We start from the raw sequence: 21,565 nt of genomic DNA on the forward strand, positions 1-21,565 counted from the left end.
GAGAGAGAGGGACATCAGTGGAGCTGGCGGGGATGGGGGGAGGGTGGTGGGGCCAGCACGGGGCTGGCGGGGCCAGGATGGGGCAGCGGAGGGGGTTAACGGGGCCATTACTGGGCCATTCCCAGTACCAACACTGGGGTCACTGGGCTGGTCACTGGGGCAGTGCCAGGGCTGTGCTCCCTGCCCCCCCCGCCCCCCGGCTCCTCCCCCGTTGCACACTCACCCCCACGCTCCGCCCACTTTGCACACTCATCATCAGAAGCCCCGCCCACTCCGTGCCCATCCCGGGAAAAGCCCCGCCCTCCCGCCCCGAAGCCACGCCTCCCCCCCGAACGCACCGCCCCCTCACCGGCTCCGGCCTGGCGCGGCGCGGCCTGCAGGGGGGCGGGCCCGGCCCTTAAAGCGGCCGCGGCACCCGCGGCAGTTGGGCCTGCCAGCCGCGCGCCGCCCCGCCCTTTTAACGACTGGCGGCAGCAGCCGTCTGCGGACAGGCCCTGCGGCCGAGGCGGCGGCCAATCAGAGAGCAGCGTTCGGGCCATGCCCATATATGGACGGTGGCAGCGCGATGGGCTGGGGGCGTGGCCGGCGGATCGGGGGGCGTGGCCGGGCGTCGTCCCCGCCCTCCGCCGGGCCGCGGGGACGGGAGGGGCGCGGACACGGTCCCGCGTGGCCCCGGGGGGTCCCGCCCGCCCCAACCCTCCGCGGGGGGGGGAGGGGCGAGCGGAGGCGATGACCCGCGTGGGTGACTCGAGGCCGGGCCTGTCCCCGCCCCAGGAGCGACAGAGGGACACGCCCGACACCCCCTCCCCCCCCTCCGCGACACTGGGACACGCGCGTCCCCACGCGCGAGGCAGCACCGGGCCCCTGGTCTCGCGCACGGCGAGGGCAGTCTGGTCCCCGGGCGCAAACCGAGCGCACGCCCGTCCCCGGTGCGCCACGGGCGCGGAGCCGCGTCCCCCGCCGTGCCACGGACGGGACACGCCTGCCCCCCGCTGCGCCGCGGGTCCGGCCCCGCCAACCGCGGTGCGTCACGACTAGGAGCCGCCGGTCCCCGGTGTGACACGGGGGACACCCCCGCACCCCGCCTTTCCCCCGGCCCAGCGCCGTTACCGAGCGCCGGGCCCCGGGGCTCCCCCAGCGCCCCGCAGAGCCCCGCCACGCCCCGGGTCACCGCCTGCCCACGCCCCCCGCCCCCCTCCCCGCGGCCCGTGCCCCGCCCGGTGCCGCCGCCCCTCCCCCGCTCACCGGGCAGGTGCCGGGCGCGGCCCGCTCCGCCTCTCCGCGCCGCTTCCGGGGTGCCGCCGCGCATGCGCTCAGCCGCCGCATTTCGCGCATGCGCCGCGGGGGCTGGGCGCTGGGAGATGTAGTCCCCCTGGGGCGTTGCAGAAGACTCCGCGCATGCGCCGCGGGTGGCGGTCCGCTACTGTGCGGCTCGGTAACTCCGCGCATGCGCATCCTGGGTGCGGGGAGGTGTGGGCCACCCACGGAGGGGGTCTGGGGGTGACCGGGGGTCTCCGCCCGCAGTGTCCGTCCCCTCCCTCAGCCCGGTCTCCCGGTGACCCCCACACCCCTTGGCACCCACAGTAGCCCCCGCCAGTCACCAGTGACACCCAGCCCTGGTCACCTGTGACAGCCCAGTAGCACCCAGTGCCACCCCCCCCCCTCCCCGGCTACCAGTGCCCCCCCCAGGCGATTTCACAGGAGCCGCTTGTGGGTGTCACGCATTTCTTTAGAGTACAAAGCTCGGGGACGCCTGGGTCCCCCCAGCACACCGAGGTGGCAAGGACCCCACCCCGAGAACCCCCTGACCCTCCGCCAAACAGCACCCCAAGGTCTCAAAGGACCCCCTCCCAAGCCCCCCCTGACTCTCCCCCCAGCACCTAAAGGTGACAGAGACACCCCCCGTCTCCCTCAGCACCCCAAGGCCTTGGGACTGCCCCCCACACACACACCCCCCAGCAGCCAAAGTTGCCGCCCCCCCCCCTCAGCAGCAGCTCTCGGCGATCGGGTGCCCCCCAGGATCGGGGGGTGCCGGGCGCTGCCCCCCCACGGCCACGTAGCGGCGGGGGCCACGGGGAGGGGCCCGGGGGGGGCAGGGGGCACCCAGGCGGCACCGCTGCCACCCACGCCGCACCTCCGCCTGCACCTGCGGGCACGGGGTCGTGTCACGATATGTCACGCCGCGCCCTACCCCACCCCCCCCCCAGTGTCGCGACGCGCCCTGACGCACCTCCTTGTTGACGAAGCAGTAGAGGATGCTGACAACGAGGCCCTGGGGGTGGGGGGGAGGGGCCGGGGGCACCCCAGAGTGGGGGTGCACCCAGAGATGTGGGTGCATGTGGTACGTGTACCCCCTCCCTCAGACCCGCACCCCATTGCAACACCCACGTCCTGCAGCCTTCCCCCCCATTGCAGCCCCACCAATGCACCCCCCACATCTTAGCAACCCCCCATTACATCCCCCCCATCACAGACACACATCCTCCCCCCAATCTCACACACCTACACACACACACACACACACACACACACACACACCCCGTTGCAGACTCCCCATTGCACCCCCATGACCCCTGCATTGCCCCCCCCCTCCCAGTGCAGGGGCACCCACTCCCTTGCCCCCCCCCCCCGGTGCCCCCCACCCCCCACCTGGGAGGAGGAGAGCAGCAGCTGGAGGCAGAGCCGCGCCAGGCGCAGGGTGCTCCCCCCCTGCCCCTCCCCCACCAGGGCGAAGGCCACCTCGTGCACCCCCAGCAGCGGGATCAGCGTCAGCGTCGACCTGGCCAACCTGCGGGACACCCCCCGGGGACACCCTCAGGGACAGCCAGGGGTACCCCTGGGGGACGAGGATACCCCCGGGGACACCCTCAGGAATTGGGACCCCCCCCATCATGGGACACACTTGGAGACGGGGACACCCCCAGGGACACACACGGTGGCGTTACAGGGGTGGAGACACGCGTGGGGACACGCTTTGGGATGTCACGGGAATGGGGACGTGGTCGGGGACGTGCTTTGGGGTGTTCGATGCATGGGGACGCACTCGGGGTGTCATGAGGGCAGGGACACGCATGGGGACAAACTTGGGGACATCGCAGGGATGGGGACACCCGTAGGGACGTGCACGGGGCTGGGGTGGGCAGATGGACATTGCACAGACAGCATGGGGACCTGACGGGGACAGCAACGGGGTGAGCAACCCGTGCCTCTATGCACACCTCGGTGTCCCCATGCCATTGGCACCCCCACGCCCGTCCCCAGTGTCCCCACGTCCCCCCCGCACACCCCGATGTCCCCATGTCCCCACCTGACCCTGGTGTCTCCACGGGACATCTGATGCGCCCGGACTTTGGCCACCAAGATGCGGACGATGCGCACGAACACCACGAAGTTCACCTGGGGACGAGGATACCAGCGGTGACACCCCCTGCAGTGGGGACACGGCTCTGGGATGGCCACTTCCCCCCCCCCCACCCCCCCACCCCGTGTCACCCACCGCCACAGCCATCAGGATGGGACAGCGGATGATCCACCACACCGCCGCCTTCTCGTTCCTCTCCCAGCACCTGCCAGGGGGGTGGTGGGGGGTTAACCAGCTGCCTGGGTCCCCTGTTGGGGACATCACGGTGTCCCCCACATGGGACAAAGTGGTGGGGGAGGGGGGGTGTCCGGCAGCCTCACCCCTCATTCTCGTAGAGGTACCTTGCAACCACCCACGGTACCACAAAGAGCACGGGGGCCCCTGGAGGGATGGGGACAAGGTTGGGGAGGGGACGTTGGGACGCGGGGGGGGACACGGGGGGGGACACGGGGACAGACTCACCCCAGCCAAGGAGGAGGAAGGCGGGGAGGCAGCGCTCGCCGGAGAACGCCGCCAGCACCAGGAGCTTGTGGAGGAAGAGCCCCTCGGCCAGCAGCCATCCGTAGTTGGCCCCCACACAGTACTGGGTGAGAGCCTGGGCCAGCCGGCACCCTGCCACCGCCTGCCGCGGGGACACCCACACCGCCACCAGGACACCGGTGTCGAGGAACCACCGGCATCAGGGTGGCACCAACATCATGGTGGCACCAGCATTGCGTTCGATCGGGGTCACGGTGCCCCCAGCACCGTGATGGGACCCCCCTGGGGCGGCACCAGCAACGTGGTGGACCAGCCCCGACCCTTGGGTCCCCTCCGTGTCCCCCCAGCTCACCACACCCCGCCCACGGGCACCCCCCACCCTTGGGTGCCCACCTGCTGGCCCAGCAGCTGCAGCGGGTGCCCGGGGCCGGGGCGCAGGCGCCGCTGCAGCAGCGCGTCCCGCGTCAGGATGGCGCCCGCCCGCAGCACGAAGGAGAGGAAGAGGTTGGCGTGGATGAAGTTGCGGGTGCAACGCAGGCGCCTGCGGGAGGAGGGGAAGCGGGTGGCAGCACCCGCGGGTGGCAGCACCCACGGGTGCCCCACCAGCACCCAGGGGTGCCCCGGGGCGGGTACCTGAAGAGCAGGAGCAGCAGCAGCGCCAGGAGGAGGGCGACGAGGGAGACGGAGTAGCCCACGGTGTAGAGGAGGCGGAACTGCTCCAGCAGCCAGGCCTGCCGCTGCGGGGACAGGGGGACAGGGAGGTGGCACCGCGCTGGCAGGTGGCACCGGGGCACATGGCGTGGGGCGATGCGGTGTGGCACGGTGCATGGGGCAGCGTGGCATGGGGCAGCGTGGCATGGTGCAGCGTGACATGGCATGGCACAGAGGAACACGGCATGGCACAGAGGAACAGGGCACGGCGTGGTGCGTGGTACGGTGCAACATGCCATAGCGCAACATGGCACAGGACAACGCGTCATGGTGTACGGCACGGTGCCGCACAGCACAGCACAGCGTGGTGGAAAGAGGAGTGGCACGGTGCAGCACGGCATGGCGCGGTGCAGCACGGCACAGCACGGTGCAGCACAGCACAGCCCAGCCCACGTCACGGCACAGCACGACCCGGTGCAGCCCAGCAGCTCCCGGCACGGCGCACGCCGCAGCGCAGCCCGACGGTGCGTGGCACGGCACGACGTGGGGTACGGCACATGTCAGCCTGGTGCGGCGCAGCCCCCGGCACGTGGCTCAGCGCGGCACAGCATGGCACGAGGCACAGCACGGGGCACAGCACGGGTGCACGACACGGCGGCGTGGCACAGCACGGGGCACAGCACGGCTCAGCGCAGCACAGGGCACAACGCAGCACGGCACAGCACGACGCGCAGCATAGCGCACGCCACAGCACAGCGTGGCACGGCGGAGCGAGGGGCCCCAGCACGGCATCCCCCACCACGGTGCCACCGGCTCGGTGCCCGGGCGCCCACCTGCAGCGGCTGCTCCGGTGCCAGGTCCTCGCACTGCGAATGGTCCCGCCAGGGCCGTCCCGTCTCGTCCATCACCCACCGCCCGTCAGGGCCGCAGCGCCGAGCCACCACCCCGTCCTGCACTGAGCACCCGGTGCCATCACCGCGCGGCACCCAGGGGCACCCTCGGGGTGGGTGGCATACCCTCGTCCCCCCATTACCTCGGTGGTGCCAGGGCAGGTACCACGGGCAGGGGACGGTGACGGTGCTGTTGGGGGCCGCGTCCCCCCAGCAGGCGTACATGTCGAAGCTGCGGTTGCAGACGGGTCCTGGGAGGGCGGGTGGGGGCGGTCAGGGTGTCCCCGGTGTGTGTCCCCCCCCAGCATCCCCACCGCATCTCCACTCACCGGGTGCCGGCGGGTCGAGGCGCAGGCGCAGCTCGCAGGCGTGCCGGTACTCGCGCCAGGCGGCCAGCGTCGCCTGGGCTGAGCGCTCCTCCTGCAAGGGGACCCCACGGGGTGGGGGACACACACACACTGTGGGGACATCACTGGGGTCACCGTGCTGGGGCAACTGCCACGGGGCCACCACCATGGGGAACACCACTGTGATGGGACCACCACGACTGGGGTAGCCATGGGGCTACCACCAGTGGGGTCACCACCGTGGTGAAAATTATGACGGGGGCTGACATCGTGGGGCCACCGCCACCGCAGGGACACCACCGTGATGGGGCGACCATCATGCGGCCACCACCACAGGGACACCACCACCATGGGGGGCGCTACCGTAGGTTCACCATGGCGGGGGGCTACCATGAATGGGGACACCATCATGAGGTGACCAGGATAGGGACACCACCATGGGGACACCACAACCAGGGGCGCTACCATGGGGTGACCAGGACAGGGACACCACCATGGCCCTGGGGGTGGGGGGGAGGTTCTGGAGGTGGCAGCTGGGGGGGGGGGGGGTGGGTTATGTGTTCCTGGTGGGGTCCCCATGAGGCAATGGGAGAGTCCTGAGGGGGTCCCAAGGGATGGGGGGGACCCCAGGGTGATGTTGGGGAGGACCTGGAAGGGGGGGTTTCTCACCTCTGCCCCACGCAGGACCCGGCTGAGCATGGGGGGGGGCGCTGCCTGGTGGCCCATGACGGTGACAGCAGCTCCTGGGGGGAGGGTGGGGTGGGGGGGGGTGTCTGTGTGTGTGCGCGCATACACACCGGGAAGGATGGGGGTACCGGTGTCGCCCCCCCCCCCCCCCCTTATCGGCACCGCCCGCCCCCCCCCTAGCCTTTGACGCGCTCGTTACCAGGGAGCTGCAAGTGGTGCCCGACGCCCGGGTCCCTCCAGGGAGGGGGACAGGACCGGGACACCCCCCCCCCCCAACACACACACCCACCCCAGGTCGTCGGACACGCGTGGGGACCGCGGGACGGGACGGCCGTCGTGGGGGGTGGGCAGCAGCAGCCCCCCCTCCCTGTGATTCTGGCTCCTCCCGGTGCCACTTATGTGCCCCCCCTCGATGTCCCGGGTCCCCCACGCGTGTCCCCCGCTGTTCCCCAAGTCCGCTCTGCTTCATCCCGACACCCCCCTCATCCCCCCCGGGTGATGCCGGTGCCTCCCGGTGCCCCCCCGCCGGAGTCCCGGGTCCCCTCACACTGTCCCAGTTCCCCCCACGCGTGTCCCCTCGCTGCCCCCCCCAATCCCCTACGCCGACACCCCCGCGGGCCTCTCCGTGCCCCCCGCCCCCCCACCCCGGTGCTCCTCGGGACCCCCCTCCCGGGACCCCCGGTACCGGCTCGGCGCGGGTCTCCGCCGCCCTCCGGCACCGGCTCCAGCGGCACCGCCCCCGGGAGGGGCGGGGGCACGGGGGGGCGGGGGGGGCACCCGGGGGGGGCTCAGTCGGAGCCCGGCCCACGTCTCGGGTGGGGGGGAGCCGGGAGGCCGCTCCACGTGTCCCGGGGGTCCAGGGTCACCCAGGGGTGCCCCAGTGTCACCCGCGAGTGCTCCAGTGTCACCCGCGTGGGCTCCAGCATCACCCAGGGGTGCTTCACTGTCACCCGCGAGTCAGCCGGTGTCACCGGGGGGGGGGGGGGGTGTCCAGCATCACCTGTGTGTGCTCCAGCCTCACCCAGGGGTCTTCAGCATCACCTACGGGTGCTTCAGAGTGACTTGGGGAGGTCCACAGTCACCCACGGGTGCTCCAGCATCACCCACGGGTGGCTCAGTGTCACCCGGGGTACTCCACTGTCACCCACGGGTGCTCCAGCGTCACCCAGGGGTCTCCAGAGTCACCCACAGGTCTCTCAGTGTCTCCTATGGGTCTCTCAGTGTCACCCGGTGCGCTCCAGTGTGACTTGGGGAGGTCCACTGTCACCCATGGGTGCCCCAGCATCACTGACGGGTGCTCCAGTGTCACCCAGGGGTCGCCAGCATCACCCACGGCTGCTTCAGAGTAATTCGGGGAGGTCCACAGTCACCCACGAGGGCTCCAATGTCACCCACGGGTGCTCTAGTGTCACCCACGGGTGCGCCAGCGTCACCCACGGGTCTCTCAGTGTCTCCCATGTGTGGCTCAGTGCCACCCGGGGCGCTCCAGTGTCACCCACGGGTGCTCCAATGTGACTTGGGGAGATCCACGGTCACCCACTGGTGCTCCAGCGTCACCCACGGGTGCTCTAGTGTCACCCAGGGGAGTCCAGCATCACCCACAGGTCTCCAGCGTCACGCACGGGTGCCCCAGGTCACCGGGAGGGCCCAAGGTCACCCACGGGTGCCCCGACGTGCGCGGGCCTCTTTGAGCCGGGGGGGTGGTGTGTCTCAGAGGCGGGAGGGGGCGTGGTCAACGGGCGGGATGACACGCCTTCTCCCCGCCCCTTCCCCCCGGGTCGCGCGGCGCTGAGGTCACGGCGCGCGTCGGCGGCGGCGGCGGCGGCGGCGGCGGGGATGGTGGCGGGCGCGTTCCCGCTGGCCAAGCTGCTGACGCTGGGCGCGCGCCAGCTGAGCCGCCCCCTGGCGGCGCGCATCAAGGCCGGGGCGCGCGCCAGCCCCTTCTTCCGCGCCTACATCTGCCTCCCGCCCGCGCAGCGTGAGTGGGGGGGGGCACCGGGAGGCGGGGGGGAAGGACACGGGAGGGGGAAGGCCGCGAGGAGGGGGGCGGGACGCGGGGCGGGGAGAGGGCGCCGGGACGCACGCCCACACCGGGGCCTTGCCGGTGCCCGCCGCTCCCCGCCGGTGTTGTGTGTACCCCCCCCGCAGTGTATCACTGGGTGGAGATGCGCGCCAAGATGCGGCTGATGGGCTTCCGCGGCGCCGCCGTGAAACCGCTGAACGAGGAAGCGGCGGCGGAGCTGGGGGCGGAGCTGCTGGGGGAGGCGATCGTGTTCGGCGTGGGAGGGCTCTGCCTCTACCTGGAGTACGCCCGGCAGGCGGGGCAGGCGCGGCGGCGGGAGGACGAGCAGGCGGCGGCGCTGCGGGAGGTGCGGGAGCAACTGGAGCGGCTGCGGGAGGAGCTGGACGCCATGGCGGTGCGGCTGCCGCCCGGACACGCCCCCGGACACGCCCCCGCCGGCTCTGGGAACGCCCCCGCGCCCGCCGCCGGCCACGCCCCCGGAGCCGAAGGGGGTGGCTCAGGACACGCCCCCGCAGGAGCTGGACACGCCCCCGCTGGACACGGTCATTAAAAGCACCCTCGTGCTCTTCCCGCCGACGGTTTCCTTTAGGGGCGGGGCTTGGTAGAGGGGGGCAGTGATAGGGTGCTGGGGGGCGGAGCCCCGAGGGGAGGGGTGGGGCTTTCCCGCTCGGTGGTGGGCGGGGCCTAGTCTGACATGGAAAGGACCATTTGAGGCGGGACTAATGGTGGTGGGCGTGGCCAGGTATTTCATTGAAAGGGCCATTTGGGGCGGAGCTATTAGTGGTGGGCGGGGCCTGGGGTGAGGGCAGGCCTTCGAGTGGAGCACTGCTGAGGGGCGGAGGTAGTGGTGGTGGGTGGGGCCTGGAATGTGGGTGGGGCTTTGGGTGTAGCCACATAGGGGCGGGGCCTGGGGCAGGGCAGGCCTCCACATGGGATTGACACTTGGGGGCAGAGCCAGCAGCAGTGGGTGGGGCCTTGGGGGTAGCATGCAGTTTGGGGGTGGGGCCTAATGCCCTTGCACCAAGGATTGGAGCAGTGCTGAGGTGTGGGGCGGGGCCAAGGGTTGGGGTGGTGACATGTCAGGGGCGGGGCCAGGACCCTGGGAAGTTCACAGTGCGGGGGGGGGATGTGGGGTGTGGGTGTGTGCTTTGGGGGCGGGGCCACAACCCTATGGCTGGGTTGAGATTGGTGGGGAGCTGCTCAGGGCAGAGCTAGGAGCAACGGGCAGGGCTGGGGTGGGCGGGGCTTTTCTCCTGCAGGGCGTGACACGTGCCATTAAAGCGAAGCAAAGCCCTCGTTGTCCCTCTCGTTGCTGGGGGGAAGGGGGGGTGTGACAGGCCCCCCCCGCGGGCGACACAGATGACGGCACAGGTGTCACATACAAAACACCCACATTTATTCGTGGCAGGGGAGGGCGGACACCCCAACCCCCTCCCGCAAAGACGAACAAACCAACAAACGAAAAGGTGAAAAAACGCAAAAGTGGCATTAAAAAAAAAAAAGACCCCAGGGGTGGGTGGAAGGGGGGGTGGGGGCCACCCCTTTTTTGCCCCCCCTCAAGTATTAAAAAAGGGGGTCCCAAAACTGGCAGTGAGGGGGTGCACAGTGGAGGGGGGGCCTCATTGGCCCCCCCCAGCCGGTAAGGCACAGCCTGGGGGGGTCCAGCCCAGAGCACACACACCACCCCCCCCCCCCAGGGCAGTAGGAGGTGAAATAGAGGCGGGGGTGAGGCTTGGGGTGGGAGAGGGGAGTAGAGGGGGATCCCCCATCTGAGCCCATCTGGGGGGGGCTGGGGGGCATTAGGGCATGCTCCGCTTCCGTAGCTCCACCACAAATGCTGCGGGGGAGAAAAGCAGTGTCATGGGGGGGGGGGTGTCCCCCAATTACACCCCCATTGCCCCTATTCCCCCATCTTTTCCTGTGACCTCCTCCCTTTCCTCTCATGCAACCCCTCCCTTGCCCCTCATGCAACCCCCCCCACCTTCGATGATCTCCTCCTTCATCTTCTGCAGCTCCCTCCGCACCTCCTCCAGCAGCTCCTGCGGGGGGGAGGGGTGTGGTGTGGAGGCACACGGTGAGGGGATTTGAGGGGACCCCCCCATAACCCACCCCCCGACCCTGGTACCTGTTTGATTCGCTCCAAATCGGGCTCGTCATTGGGGCCGGGGGGGTCAGCGGGGGCGGCTGGGACTGCCGACTTCATTCTGGGGTGGGGTGGGGATGTGTCAGAAATAAGTTGGGACCCTCCGCAGAGCTCCGCGGCTGCACCCCATCTTGTGTCTCAGGCACCGCCCATCCCCCTCAAATCCTGCTCTGGGGATACTGGAGACTCCCCCAGAAGCCCAAACACCTCCCATGAGCACCCCAACCTCCCCCCCCCCCCCCTCCAGCCCCTGGCCATCTTTTCACCCCCCAAACCCACCTGGGCAGCGTGGAGCTGGCCTTCTCCCAGGGCCTCCGCACGGGCTCTGCGGGGAAGATGAAGGGGGTGAGGGGGGGGGGGCGGCCCCCCCAACCCCTTCCCTTAAAGGAACCCCCACAACGCTCCCCCGCCCGCCGGACTACATTTCCCAGCGTGCCCGGCCACGGCGGGGCGAGGAGCACGCTGGGAATTGTAGTCCCCGCACTCACCCGCGGGCTGCCCCGTGGTCCTAGTGCCCGGCTCCGCCTCGTCCTGCGGGGGTAGAGAGAGGCGTCGGGGGAGGGGGGGGGGCGGGTGTGTGTGTGGACACGGTGGGGGTCCACCAGCATCGGAGGACAACGGCATTAACTGCCCCTGTGGCGGGACAGGGGGAACGGGGAAAGGGCACACGGGGTACCCCTCCAATCGGGGAGGCCCCCCAGAAGTGGTATTTGGGGGGGCACTCACACTGGTGAGGTCCTCATCCTTCTTTGGCACTGGCTTGTCTCCCTGCAGGGTGGCTTTCCTCCTGCGGGGGGGGGGGGGGGGGGGCGGGGTCAGCGTGGGCACAAGTGTGCCCCCACCTTGGTGGGGGGCTGCTGGGCAGGGTGGAGTCCGTGTGTTCCCCAGTCATGCCCCCCCCCTCACCGTCGGGCCAGCATGGCGCTCATCTCCTCCATCAAACCCCCCCCGGTCCCCCCTCGGGCACCCTCGCCCTTGGGGGGTGCAGGGGGGGCCCCCGCACCCGGCGCCTCATCCTGCCAGGAGAAAGGGGGTGATGCAGAGCCCCCCCCCGGTTATTGCCCTCCCCCCCCCCCAACTGTGCCCCCCCCCCCCTCACCTTGCCGACTTTCCTGAGTTTAGCACCCGCGATGGCAGCGGCAAAGCCGGAGCCCCCCCCGGGCCCCCCCCCGGCAGCACCCGTCGCCACCGGCAAGGGGGGAGCCGGCGGAACCCCCGCGGTTGGCGGGGGGCCGGGGGGTGGGGGGGGGCCCGGGGGCGGGGGGGGGCCAGGGGGTGGCGGGGGGCCTCCGGTGGGCACAGCCTGGGTGCCTGGGGGGTAGGGAAAGGTGTTTAGGGGGGCGTTCGCAGGGGGGACCCATCCCCAGTGTTGGGGGGGTGGGAGGGTGAAGTCAGCCTTGGACACCCTCCCCACATCACCCACCTGCAGCTGCCACCCGGCGCTCAGGCTCCTCCGGTGCCTGCCTGGGGGGAAAGGGTCAGCACCACGGTCCCCCATAGGCATGGGACCTCCCCTCCCAGCACCCCAACATCATGGTGCCCCCCCCCCAGCACCCCGAATTTGGGGGTCACCCACCTCTCCTGCTGCTCAGGCTCCTCCGGAGCCAAACCATCGGGGTCCGGCCAGGACAGCGGGGTGCCTGGATGGGTGGGGTGGGCACACAAGGCAAGGCTAAGGGGTCCGACCCCCCATGAGCGCCCCCAGTACACCCCCCAACCCCCCTCATACTCACCCTCCTCCAGTGCCCGCAGGGCCCGCAGGACAGCGGTGGCGAAGAGGGCGGCCTCGCGGGGGGCCCCGAAGCTGAGCCCCCAGACCCGGCGAGCCTCCCGCCACTGGTGGAACTGGGGGGTGGCCTGGCTGTAGCGCAGCCCCCGGCCCAGCGGACAGTTCAGCACCACCTGCGGGGCACCCGCAGGCATGGGGGGGCAGCCGCGCACCCAGGGGTGCCCCCCGCACCCGGGGCGGCCCACAGAGCCCCCTTCCCCCCCAGTACCCACAGGTGCTCCGTGGAGCATCCCCGTGCTTTGCGTTGCCGCATAGCCTCTACAGCACCCACAGGTGCCCCGTGTTCACCCTATACCCGCTGTTGACCCATAGCCCCTCCTGCATCCATGGGTGCCCCATACCCACCCCCCACGTCCAGCATTCCTCCATAACTCCTACCCTCATGGTTGCCCCATAGCCCCCTGCACCCATGGGTGCCCCATAGGCTTCCCCCCATCTTCACCGTTACCCCATAGACCCCACACCCAGGGCTGCCCCGTCACACACACCCCCCCCGCACCCATGGGTGCCCCCCGGGCACCCTCACCTGCTGGTCGGGCTGCATCTTGCGCCCCACCAGGCGGAAGGCGTTGGCACCGGGGTGGTGGTAGAGCTGGACGCAGCTGAGGGTCTGGGGACCCCCCCCCGCCGCCACCCACTGCTTGTGGGTGTCATCGTAGAGCAGCACGGCCGCCCGGGCGCTGCACAGCACCGTCTCGCTGCTGTGGGGGGCAACGCTGGGTGGGCACTCCCCCCCCACATAGGGTGGGCACCCCCTGGGTGCTGGACACCCCCTGGGTGCTGGACCCCTCGGCATGGGCACTCCCATGGAGTGGGACCCCCTGGCACGGGCCCCCCCGGGTGCCAGTCCCGCCCCCTGTATAGTTCCCCCCCCCGGGCGCGGGGGCTGCTGGTGTGGGGATCTGGGGACCCCCAGGGTTCTGGACCCCCCCTAACTTGGAGGTTCCCTGGGTGGGGGACATGCCCCCCTTTACAGGGTTCCCCAGGGTTGAGGACCTTCTGAGTGCGGGGAACCCCCTCCAGCAGGCACCCCCTGGGTGAGGGTACACCCTCATGGGTAAATCCTGGGGGGGGAACCCACGAGTGGGCACCCCCTGGGGCAGGGGCACCCCAATGCGTGGGGCACCCCCAGGACCAGCCGTGGAGCACCCGTGGGCTCTGCCCCCCACCCCTCCCCCGAGCACCCAACCCACAAGCGCACCCCAATATCCCCCCCCGCCCCCCCGTTTTCCTTCCTCTTCTCCACGGGGGACCCAGGCGTCCGGGCCCTGCCCCTCCCCCACTTCCTTAGGGTGCGCTGCCCCTCCCCCAGACCCGGCCCGGGACATCCGGGTGGGGGGGGGGGGGGGCTGGGGGGCTGTGTTTATGTAGGACCGACCCGACCCGACACCCCCCCCCGCCGAGAGGGCGGGGGGCAACACCCGTGGGGAGGGGGACCCACGGGCCGGGTGTCTCCGCTGTCACCCACCCCACACCTCCCCCCCCCCGGGTTCCCACCCAACACCGGGGCGGCTCCCGGTGCTCCCAGTGCCAGCTCCCAGTTCTCCCCAGTGCTTCCAGTGCCCCCAGTGTCCCTGGTACCAGTTCCCGGTGCTCCCCAGTGCTCCCCGTACCCCCAGTGTCCCCGGCGGTCCCCAGTGCTCCCAGTTCCCCCAGTGTCCCTGGTACCATTTCCCGGTGTTCCCCGTGTTGCCAGTTCCCCCAGTGCCCCCGGGACCAGTTCCCGTTGCTCCCTGGTGCTCCCAGTTCCCCCAGTGTCCCCGGTACCACTTCCCAGTGCTTCCCGGTGCCCCCCAGTGTCTCCAGCGCCAGCTCCCAGTATTCCCCAGTTCTCCGAGTGCCCCCAGTGCTTCTCGGTGCAAACTTCCAGTACCAGATCCTGGTGATTCCCGGTGCTCCCAGTACCCCCCCGTGCCCGTTCCCGGTGCTCCCCAGTGCTCCCCGGTTCTCCCAGTACCAGCTCCCAGTGTGGGTTCCCTGGGCTTTTCGGTGCCCCCGGTGCTCCCCAGTTCTCCCGGGGCCAGCTCCCGGTGCTCCCCAGTTCTCCCGGGGCCAGCTCCCGGTGATCCCTGGTGCTCCCCAGTGCCAGCCCCCGGTGCCCCCCGCCCCGGCCGCTCACCTCATGCTGGCGGCGGCGGCGACGCGCTGGGGCCGGGCCGGGCCCTTCCGGTGGCAGCGGGCGGGGGAAAGGACCGGCCGGTCCCGGCCCGTGGCCCCGCCCCGCCCTTCCCGCGAGGCCCCGCCCCTCCCGGTAACGGCGGCAGAGTGGCCCCCGGCTTCTTAAAGGGGCAACGGCTCCGCTGTGCCCCACCGAGGAGGGGCGGGTGCCCAGTACCCCCAGTTCCCTCTCAGCACACACCCCCCCTCCGCAAAATGTCCACCCGATGTCCCCCAAAGCTTTCCAGTTCCGGGGACTGGGAGTACTGGAGAGGTTCTGGGAGGGTACTGAGGGCACTGGGAGGTACTAGGGCCTGTGGGAAGTATTGGCGGGATCTCTGGCAGGGTACTGGGGGTACTGGCAGGGTACTGGGGGCACTGGGAGCGTACTGGAGGCACTGGGAGGTCAGCAGGGGAGGCTCTAGGGAGTACTGGGAGGCTCTGGGAGGTCATTGGGGGACTTTGACAGGTACTGGGTGGCACTGGGGCATACTGGGAGGGGGGGTCTCGACGGTACTGGAAGGCTCTGGGAGGGTTCGGGGCGGGTTCTGGGGACTCCGAGGAGTACTGGCGGGCGCCGGTGCCAGTTCCCGATGTATGTGCCCGGTACCCGGTGTGCGTGCCCGGTATCCGGTGCACGCTGTCGGTTCCCGGTGCCAGTGCCCGGTGTCTGGTGTCAGTCTCCGGTTCCCGGCTCTCCGGTGCGGCCCCGCCCCGAGCCCCGCCCGCCGCCGCCCCACCCCCGCCGCCGCCGCCGCCGCCGCCGCCGCCCTTTGTCCGCCGCCGCGGGCCCCGCCATGGCGCCGCGGTGATGCGCGGCGGGGCCGGCCCGGGGGCAACGGGGCCGAGGGCAACCGGGAGCCCCATGCGGGGGCCGCCGCCATGGGGCAGGTCCTGGGCTTCGCCCACTGCAGTACGCACCGGCACCGGGAACCGGGAGGGGCGGCGGCGGCACCGGGAGGGGCAGGGCTTGGGGGAACGGGGATGGGGCGCTAGGAGGGGCAGGGGATGGAGGTACTGGGGATGGGGAACCGGGAGGGTCCGAGGACGGAGGCATCCTCGGCGGCGGCACCGGGAGGGGCCGAGGATGGAAGCACGGGGGATGGGGGTACGGGGAGGCACCGGGGATGGAGGGACCAGGAGCGGCCAGGGATGGGGGGACCGGGAATGGAGGGGCCGGGAGCGGCTGGGGATGGAGGCACCGGTGATGGAGCACCGGGAGGGGCCGGGGATGGAGGCACCGGGAGTGGTTGGAGATGCGGGAGCCGGGATGGGAGTACAGGGGACGGGGCGCTGGGAGGGGCCGGGGATGCGTGCACCGGGGACGGGGAAACGGGATAGAGGCACCGGGGATTGGAGGGACCGGGAACGGCTGCGGGTGGGGGTACCCGGGATGGGGCACCGGGAGTACCGGGGGACAGGGAGTACCGGGGGACAGGGCGTGTCCGGGGAGGGGATACGGGGGGGCAGCGTAGGGACTGGGAGGGTAGGAGCCGGTTTGGCGGGGCACCGTGCGCCGGGGCGACGACCCAGGGACGCGGGGGGGGGTGGGTGGGTGGGTGGGGGGGGGGCACGCCTCCCCCATCCGCTTTGCCCCCCTCCAGAAGAGGCTCCATCCACGGCCTCCACCACGCCGGACTCCACGGAGGGTGAGCGGGGCCGAGCCCCCCCATTTTGGGGTACAACTTTGGGGAGGGGGGGACATGGGGGTGCCCCGATCCTCCCCTTAATCCCCGCCCAAATTCCCCCCCCCCCCAAGGTGGCAACGAGGAGTCGGACTTCCCCGAGCTGCAGGCGGCACCGGAGCCCCCCGAGGAGGAAGAGGAGGATGAGGATGAAGATGGGGCGACGGCGGCAGGGGAGGGGACCCGGGGACCCCCCCGGGAACTCACCTTCTCCTACATCGCCTTTGGAGGGGGGGGGTCCCCCAACGAGCCGGGACCCCGCTGTCGCCGAGAGTCCCGTCGGGGACGCCCCCCCCGCCTGAGCTCGGGGCCCCCCGGGTGGTCCCCTCGGGGGCCGGACCCCCGCTTGGCTCCCAGGGCCCCCAAGCGTCCCGAGGAGCCCCCGGCCACTCCCGAGGGGCAGCTGGAGGGGGGGGGGGGGGCTGCCAGAGTTGGGGGGTCCCGAGACTGAGGAGATCCTGACGAGCCTGGGTATGGGGGGTCTGGGGGGGGGTCGGGGTGATGGCGTTCCCGGGAGGGGGCAGTTCGAGCTGATGGGAGTCCCTGGGGGGGCAGCTCGGGGCCATGGGGGGGTCCCGGGGCACTCTGGGGGGAGGGGGTGGGAGCCATGGGGGGGGGTCCCCGGGAGGGTTCAGAGCAATGGGGGGGTCCCCAAGGGAGGATTTGGGATATGAAGGGTCCTGGGGGGGCTGGTGGCGATAGGGGGTGTCGCAGGATACCCAAGGGGGGACTGGAGGCCATGGGGGGGTCTCTAGAGGGGGTTCCCGGAGGGGCTCGGGGGCCATGGGGATCCCAGGGCACTGTTTCGGTGTTTGTCCCGCCCCACGCAGCCCCCTGACCCTCCCCACTCTCCCCCTTTCCCGCAGCAGCAGCCCCCGCGGCCCCCCCCCCGCCCGCAGGGGGCGCCCCGCGCCCGCCCCCCTCCGCGACACCCCCGGACCCCCCCCCAATCCCGGAGCCGCCCCCGGCGCCCCCCGACCAATCACCGAGCCCGCCGGGAGCCGATGTGCTGGGTGAGCGGCCAATCAGGACCCCGGGGCACTGCGGAGGGGAAGCTCACGGCGGGGAGGGGGGGGGCGGGGGGAACCCAGGAGTCCGGTTGCAGGGTGGACGCAGGCGTCCGGGCGGGATTGGTGGCTAAAAATAGGGGTGACCCCCCAAAAGTCCCCCCCTCCTCACCCAGCAGCACCCGCGGGAGCCATGGAGGGCCAAGGTGGGTGCGGGGGGCACCCTGGGGGGGTGAGGTGGGTGAGGTGGGTGCTCCCCTTCCCCGCACCTGGGGCTGTCACTCGGGGTGGGGACAGCTGTGTGCTGGGGGCGGGGGCTTGGGGACGCTGGGAGCACCCAGGGGGCTCTGGAGATGATACTGGGAGACACTGGGAAGCACTGTGGAGGGCTCTGGGAGCACTGGAGGGGCCCTGGGAGGGTTCTCAAGAGGGAATACTGGAGCACCGGAGGGGGCTGAGGAGCACTGGAGGGACACTGGGAGTACCGAGGGAGCTCGGGAGGGGGGCACTGAGAGGTACTGGGAAGTGCTGGAGGTGATACTGGGAAGCACTGGGGGTCTCTGGGAGCACTAGAACGGCTCGAGGGCACTCGGGGAGGGCATTGGGAGGCATGGGCGGCGATGCTGGGAGGCTCTGTTGGGCATACTGGGAGGCCTGGGCGCAGCACGGTGTCCCCGCAGTGTGGGAGCTGCTGTACTGGCGGGCACCGGGGCGATCAGCGCTGGCGCTGGTGGGAACCCTGGGCACCCTGGGGTGCCTGGCGAGGTTCAGCGCCATCAGCGTGGGCGCCTACGGGGCGCTGGCCGTGCTGGGGGTCACCCTGCCCCTGCGCCTGCACCGCGCCGCCCTGCGGGTGCTGCGCCGGCAGCCCCCCGAGCCCCCCTGCCGGTGAGTGCCCCGGCAGGGACCCTTGTGGTGCCGTCCCCCAGCCTGCCCCGTCCCCGCGGCATGGGGTGGCACTGCCATCCCTGGGGCACAGGGTGGCCGTGCCATCCCTGGCCCTGTGGGGTGGCCCCCATGTCCCTGTCCCCATGGCATGGGGTGGCCTCCATGTCCCTTTCCCCCTGCCCTGGGTGGCCCCAAAGCCCCTGTCCCTATGGCACAAGGTGGCCCCAATGTCCCTGTCCTCTCGCCCTGGTTGACCCCGAAGTCCCTGTCCCCATGGCATGGGGTGGTCCCCATGTCCCTTTCCCCCTGCCCTGGGTGGCCCCAAAGTCCCTGTCCCTATGGCATGAGGTGGCCCCGATGTCCCCGTCCTCTCGCCCTGGGTGACCCCGAAGTCCCTGTCCCCATGGCATGGGTTGGCCCCCTGTCCCTCTTCCCCTGCCCTGGGTGGCCCCAAAGTCCCTATCCCTATGGCATGAGGTGGCCCTGATGTCCCTGTCCTCTCGCCCTGGGTGGCCCCGATGTCCCCGTCCCCATGACATGGAGGTGGTGCCAATGTCCCTGTCCCCATCCTACAAAGTGTCCCTGCCACCCCTATCCCCACCCCACGGGCTGTCCCCACCACCCCTGTCCCCATCCCCAGAGCTGCACCCGCGGTCTCCGTCCCCACCCCACGTCTGTCCCCATCCCCGCGCAGGGCACAGCCGGAGGTGGCCGTGGGGCTGAGCCCCGAGGAGCAGCAGCGCTGGGCCCGGCGCCTGGCCCGGCACCTCGCCGCAGCCACCCACACCCTGGCTCGCCTCTTCCTTGTCCACAGCCTCCCCGAGTCCCTCAAGGTGACCGTCACCCTGCATGGGGGACACCATGGGGGATGTGGGAGGCACAGGGGACATGGAGGACACTGGGGGCACGGGGTCACGAGGGACGCTGAGGGACAGGGGGATATGGGGTGCCCCACAGGCACAAGAGCGTGGGGGGTGCGGGGCGCGAGGGTGCTGGTGGGATGGGGGACACCCGGGGCGGTGACGGTGACGCTGGGCTCTGGCCGCAGTTCGCCTTCTTGTTCTACCTGCTGACCTACGTGGGGGCTGTCTGCAACGGGCTGACGCTGCTGGGAGCGGGTACGGCACCGGGACGGCACCGGGACGACACCGGGACGGGGCATTGGCGCGGGAGACAAGGGTCAGGGGTTGGGGATAGGGGATGTGGGATGGAGACAAGGACATGGGATGGGGCATGAGGATGGGGACATGGGAGAGGGATGGGTAAATAAGGGGCACGGGATGGGGAATGGGACAGGGACATGGGATAGGGACAGGGGACAGGGATGGAGCCTGGGGACAGGTAGAGGGACACGGGCTGGCATAGGGACAGGGTGTGGGTATGGCTGGGGGACAGGGGTACAGGGGCAGGGGACACAAGTAGTGCCTGGGGACAGGGGGATGGCGCAGGGATGGGTATGGCATGAGGATGGGGGTCACCACAGGGACAGGTGGCAGAGTATGGGGGCAGGGTTTTGAGGGGACGGGGTTATGGCACACGGTCAGGAGACAGGAGGGGATGGTGGGGACAGGACGGGGATGCAGTGTGACATGGTGCTCCCTGTCCAGGCGTCATCTGTGCGTTCACCTTCCCCGTGCTCTACCGGCACCACCAGGTACGGCGCCACGGGGGGCCACCAGGGTCTGGAAGGGTCGAGGGGTACCCCTCTGCCCCACCCCCCATGTCCCCAATTGCCCCCCACATCCCCGATGTCCCCAGGCCCAGATCGACCAGTACATGAGTCTGGTGAGGAACCACCTGAGTGACCTCCGAGCCAGGTGAGGGCACCCCCTGCCCCCCCAAACCGCCCCTTGCACCGCAAACTCGGCCTAGGGGTGCCCCGGGGGGTCTTGGGGTGCCCCAGGGGGGTTTTGGAGTGCCCCGCCCCCCCAACTCCCCTCTGCCCCCAGGATCCAGGCCAAGCTCCCAAGTGCCAAAGCGAAGCCGCAGTGACTCCCCCGGCCCCCCGCGAGGTGACAGCTGGGGGCGGGGGGGGTGGCCGGGGTCCCCCCACATCCCTCTCACCCTGCATGGGGGGGGTCACTCGGGGGAGGCAGGGGTCGTGTCCCCGCTCCCGTGTGTCCTGTCCCCGCCCCCTCCCCGCATGGGGGGGGGTGTCACACTTTAATAAAAACTCTTGTGACAGACGGTTTCGGTTGTGCAGGGGGTGTGGGGACGGGGCGGGGGACACACAGGGACGCGGGGGCGCTCCTGGGTATTTTTGCCATCCCCGCAGCCGGGTTGGGCCGCGCCGCCCCAGTGGCGGTGGAAGTTGGAGCCCGGTCGCCGGGGCCCCGCCGGTCCAGTCCCCCCCGCCCCCCCCCGGGGCGCCCCGTGTCCCCCCGCGTCCCCTCCCGCCCCGCGAAACGCGCGGGAAAACGGCGGCTCAGACCCCGCCCCCTCCGGCCTCGCCCCGCCCCCCCTCCCCGTTGCCAAGGGCACGGCAGTTGCCTCGCGACGTAAACAAAGGACGCCGGACGTGGTGACGTCAGGGACATGGAACGCCGTCGCCGGGGCGACACGCGCCGTGTTTACTCCGGCCGCGGCGGCGGCACGTGGAGACGGGACGGGTTGGGGACACCGGGACCGGGCGTGGGGTCCCGGGGAGAGCCCGACCGGGACCCCGGGACAGGGACGGCGGAGCTGGGGACCCCGGGGAGAGCCCGGCAGGGAACCCGGGACCGGGATACCGGAGCTGGGGACCCCGGGGAGAGCCCGGCCGAGATCCCGGGACAGGGATACCGGAGCTGGGGACCCCGGGGAGAGCCCGGCCAGGACACCGGGACCGGGACACCGGGGAGAACTTGGCCGGGACCCAGACAGTGGGGAAAGTCTGGCCGGGATAGCGGGGGCCGGGGCTGGGACACGAAGACCCCCGGGGCCGGGACACCGGGGAGAGCCCGATCAGGGCCCGGACACCGGGATCGGCACCCCGGGGCTGCGGCCACCTGGCAGAAGGAACAATGGGGAGCCCCGGGACCGAGGACACCCGGGGCCTGGGGACAGCACGGGGGGGCGGGGTCAACCGGAGCTGCGACCCCACCGGCCCCGCCCCCCCTCGAGCTGGGGCGGGGCATGAGTGAAAGCCGGGGGGTGAATGAATGAAGGAACGAATGAATGAAAGAGCGGGCGTGGGAACTGCCCCCGTGGTCGCCGTGGCCTCGTCGTGACTCAGCGCCGGTTCCCGCCGGTGACATCAGCCTCCGGTGTCAGCCCCGGTCCTGTAAAGGGACCGGGACTCCCCGAGTGCTCTGGTTGCCGACACCCCCGTACCGCCCCCCCGCCCCCCGCCGCTCTCCGTGCCCATGCCGGGGGTGCGGGGGATGAGAATGGTGGCCCCTGCACCCCGGTACCGGGACACCCCCCTCCGGTGTGCACCACTCGGTACCGGAGACACTCTGGTGCTCTCTAGCCCAGC

At 71.2% G+C, this 21,565-nt stretch overlaps 4 protein-coding genes across 4 annotated transcripts; 2 read left to right on the plus strand and 2 right to left on the minus strand.

Annotated features, from left to right (window-relative positions):
- Nucleotides 1-1,984: 1,984 nt before the first annotated feature.
- On the minus strand, nt 1,985-7,701 carry GIPR (gastric inhibitory polypeptide receptor). The gene is made up of 14 exons (XM_086481013.1): nt 7,541-7,701; nt 7,240-7,359; nt 5,712-5,803; nt 5,526-5,633; nt 5,326-5,447; nt 4,475-4,578; nt 4,235-4,382; nt 3,824-3,983; nt 3,682-3,742; nt 3,497-3,566; nt 3,308-3,396; nt 2,650-2,788; nt 2,231-2,272; nt 1,985-2,146 (listed from the first exon to the last, which is right to left on the minus strand). The coding sequence occupies exons 1-14, from the start codon at nt 7,699-7,701 to the stop codon at nt 1,985-1,987; spliced, it is 1,578 nt and encodes a 525-aa protein (XP_086337139.1).
- A 551-nt stretch (nt 7,702-8,252) lies between these two features.
- On the plus strand, nt 8,253-8,989 carry OPA3 (outer mitochondrial membrane lipid metabolism regulator OPA3). Its single transcript, XM_086481014.1, has 2 exons — nt 8,253-8,394; nt 8,565-8,989. The coding sequence occupies exons 1-2, from the start codon at nt 8,253-8,255 to the stop codon at nt 8,987-8,989; spliced, it is 567 nt and encodes a 188-aa protein (XP_086337140.1).
- Nucleotides 8,990-10,155: 1,166 nt separating this feature from the next.
- VASP (vasodilator stimulated phosphoprotein) lies at nt 10,156-13,333 on the minus strand. Its single transcript, XM_086481015.1, has 13 exons — nt 13,308-13,333; nt 12,898-13,072; nt 12,316-12,484; nt 12,159-12,222; nt 12,006-12,046; nt 11,682-11,893; nt 11,489-11,598; nt 11,309-11,369; nt 11,071-11,113; nt 10,862-10,907; nt 10,565-10,643; nt 10,421-10,478; nt 10,156-10,276 (listed from the first exon to the last, which is right to left on the minus strand). The coding sequence occupies exons 1-13, from the start codon at nt 13,331-13,333 to the stop codon at nt 10,239-10,241; spliced, it is 1,122 nt and encodes a 373-aa protein (XP_086337141.1). The 3' UTR covers nt 10,156-10,238.
- A 2,077-nt stretch (nt 13,334-15,410) lies between these two features.
- On the plus strand, nt 15,411-20,100 carry RTN2 (reticulon 2). The gene is given in 10 exon segments (XM_086481016.1): nt 15,411-15,441; nt 16,133-16,177; nt 16,288-16,581; nt 17,113-17,226; nt 17,901-18,135; nt 18,833-18,941; nt 19,157-19,226; nt 19,716-19,762; nt 19,867-19,925; nt 20,058-20,100. Coding segments are annotated over 10 exon segments (1,047 nt in total).
- The last annotated feature ends 1,465 nt before the right edge of the window (nt 20,101-21,565 follow it).

The sequence above is a fragment of the Leptosomus discolor genome, unplaced genomic scaffold (assembly GCF_034619465.1).
Source record: "Leptosomus discolor isolate bLepDis1 unplaced genomic scaffold, bLepDis1.hap2 HAP2_SCAFFOLD_135, whole genome shotgun sequence".
Taxonomy (NCBI): Eukaryota; Metazoa; Chordata; class Aves; order Leptosomiformes; family Leptosomidae; genus Leptosomus; species Leptosomus discolor.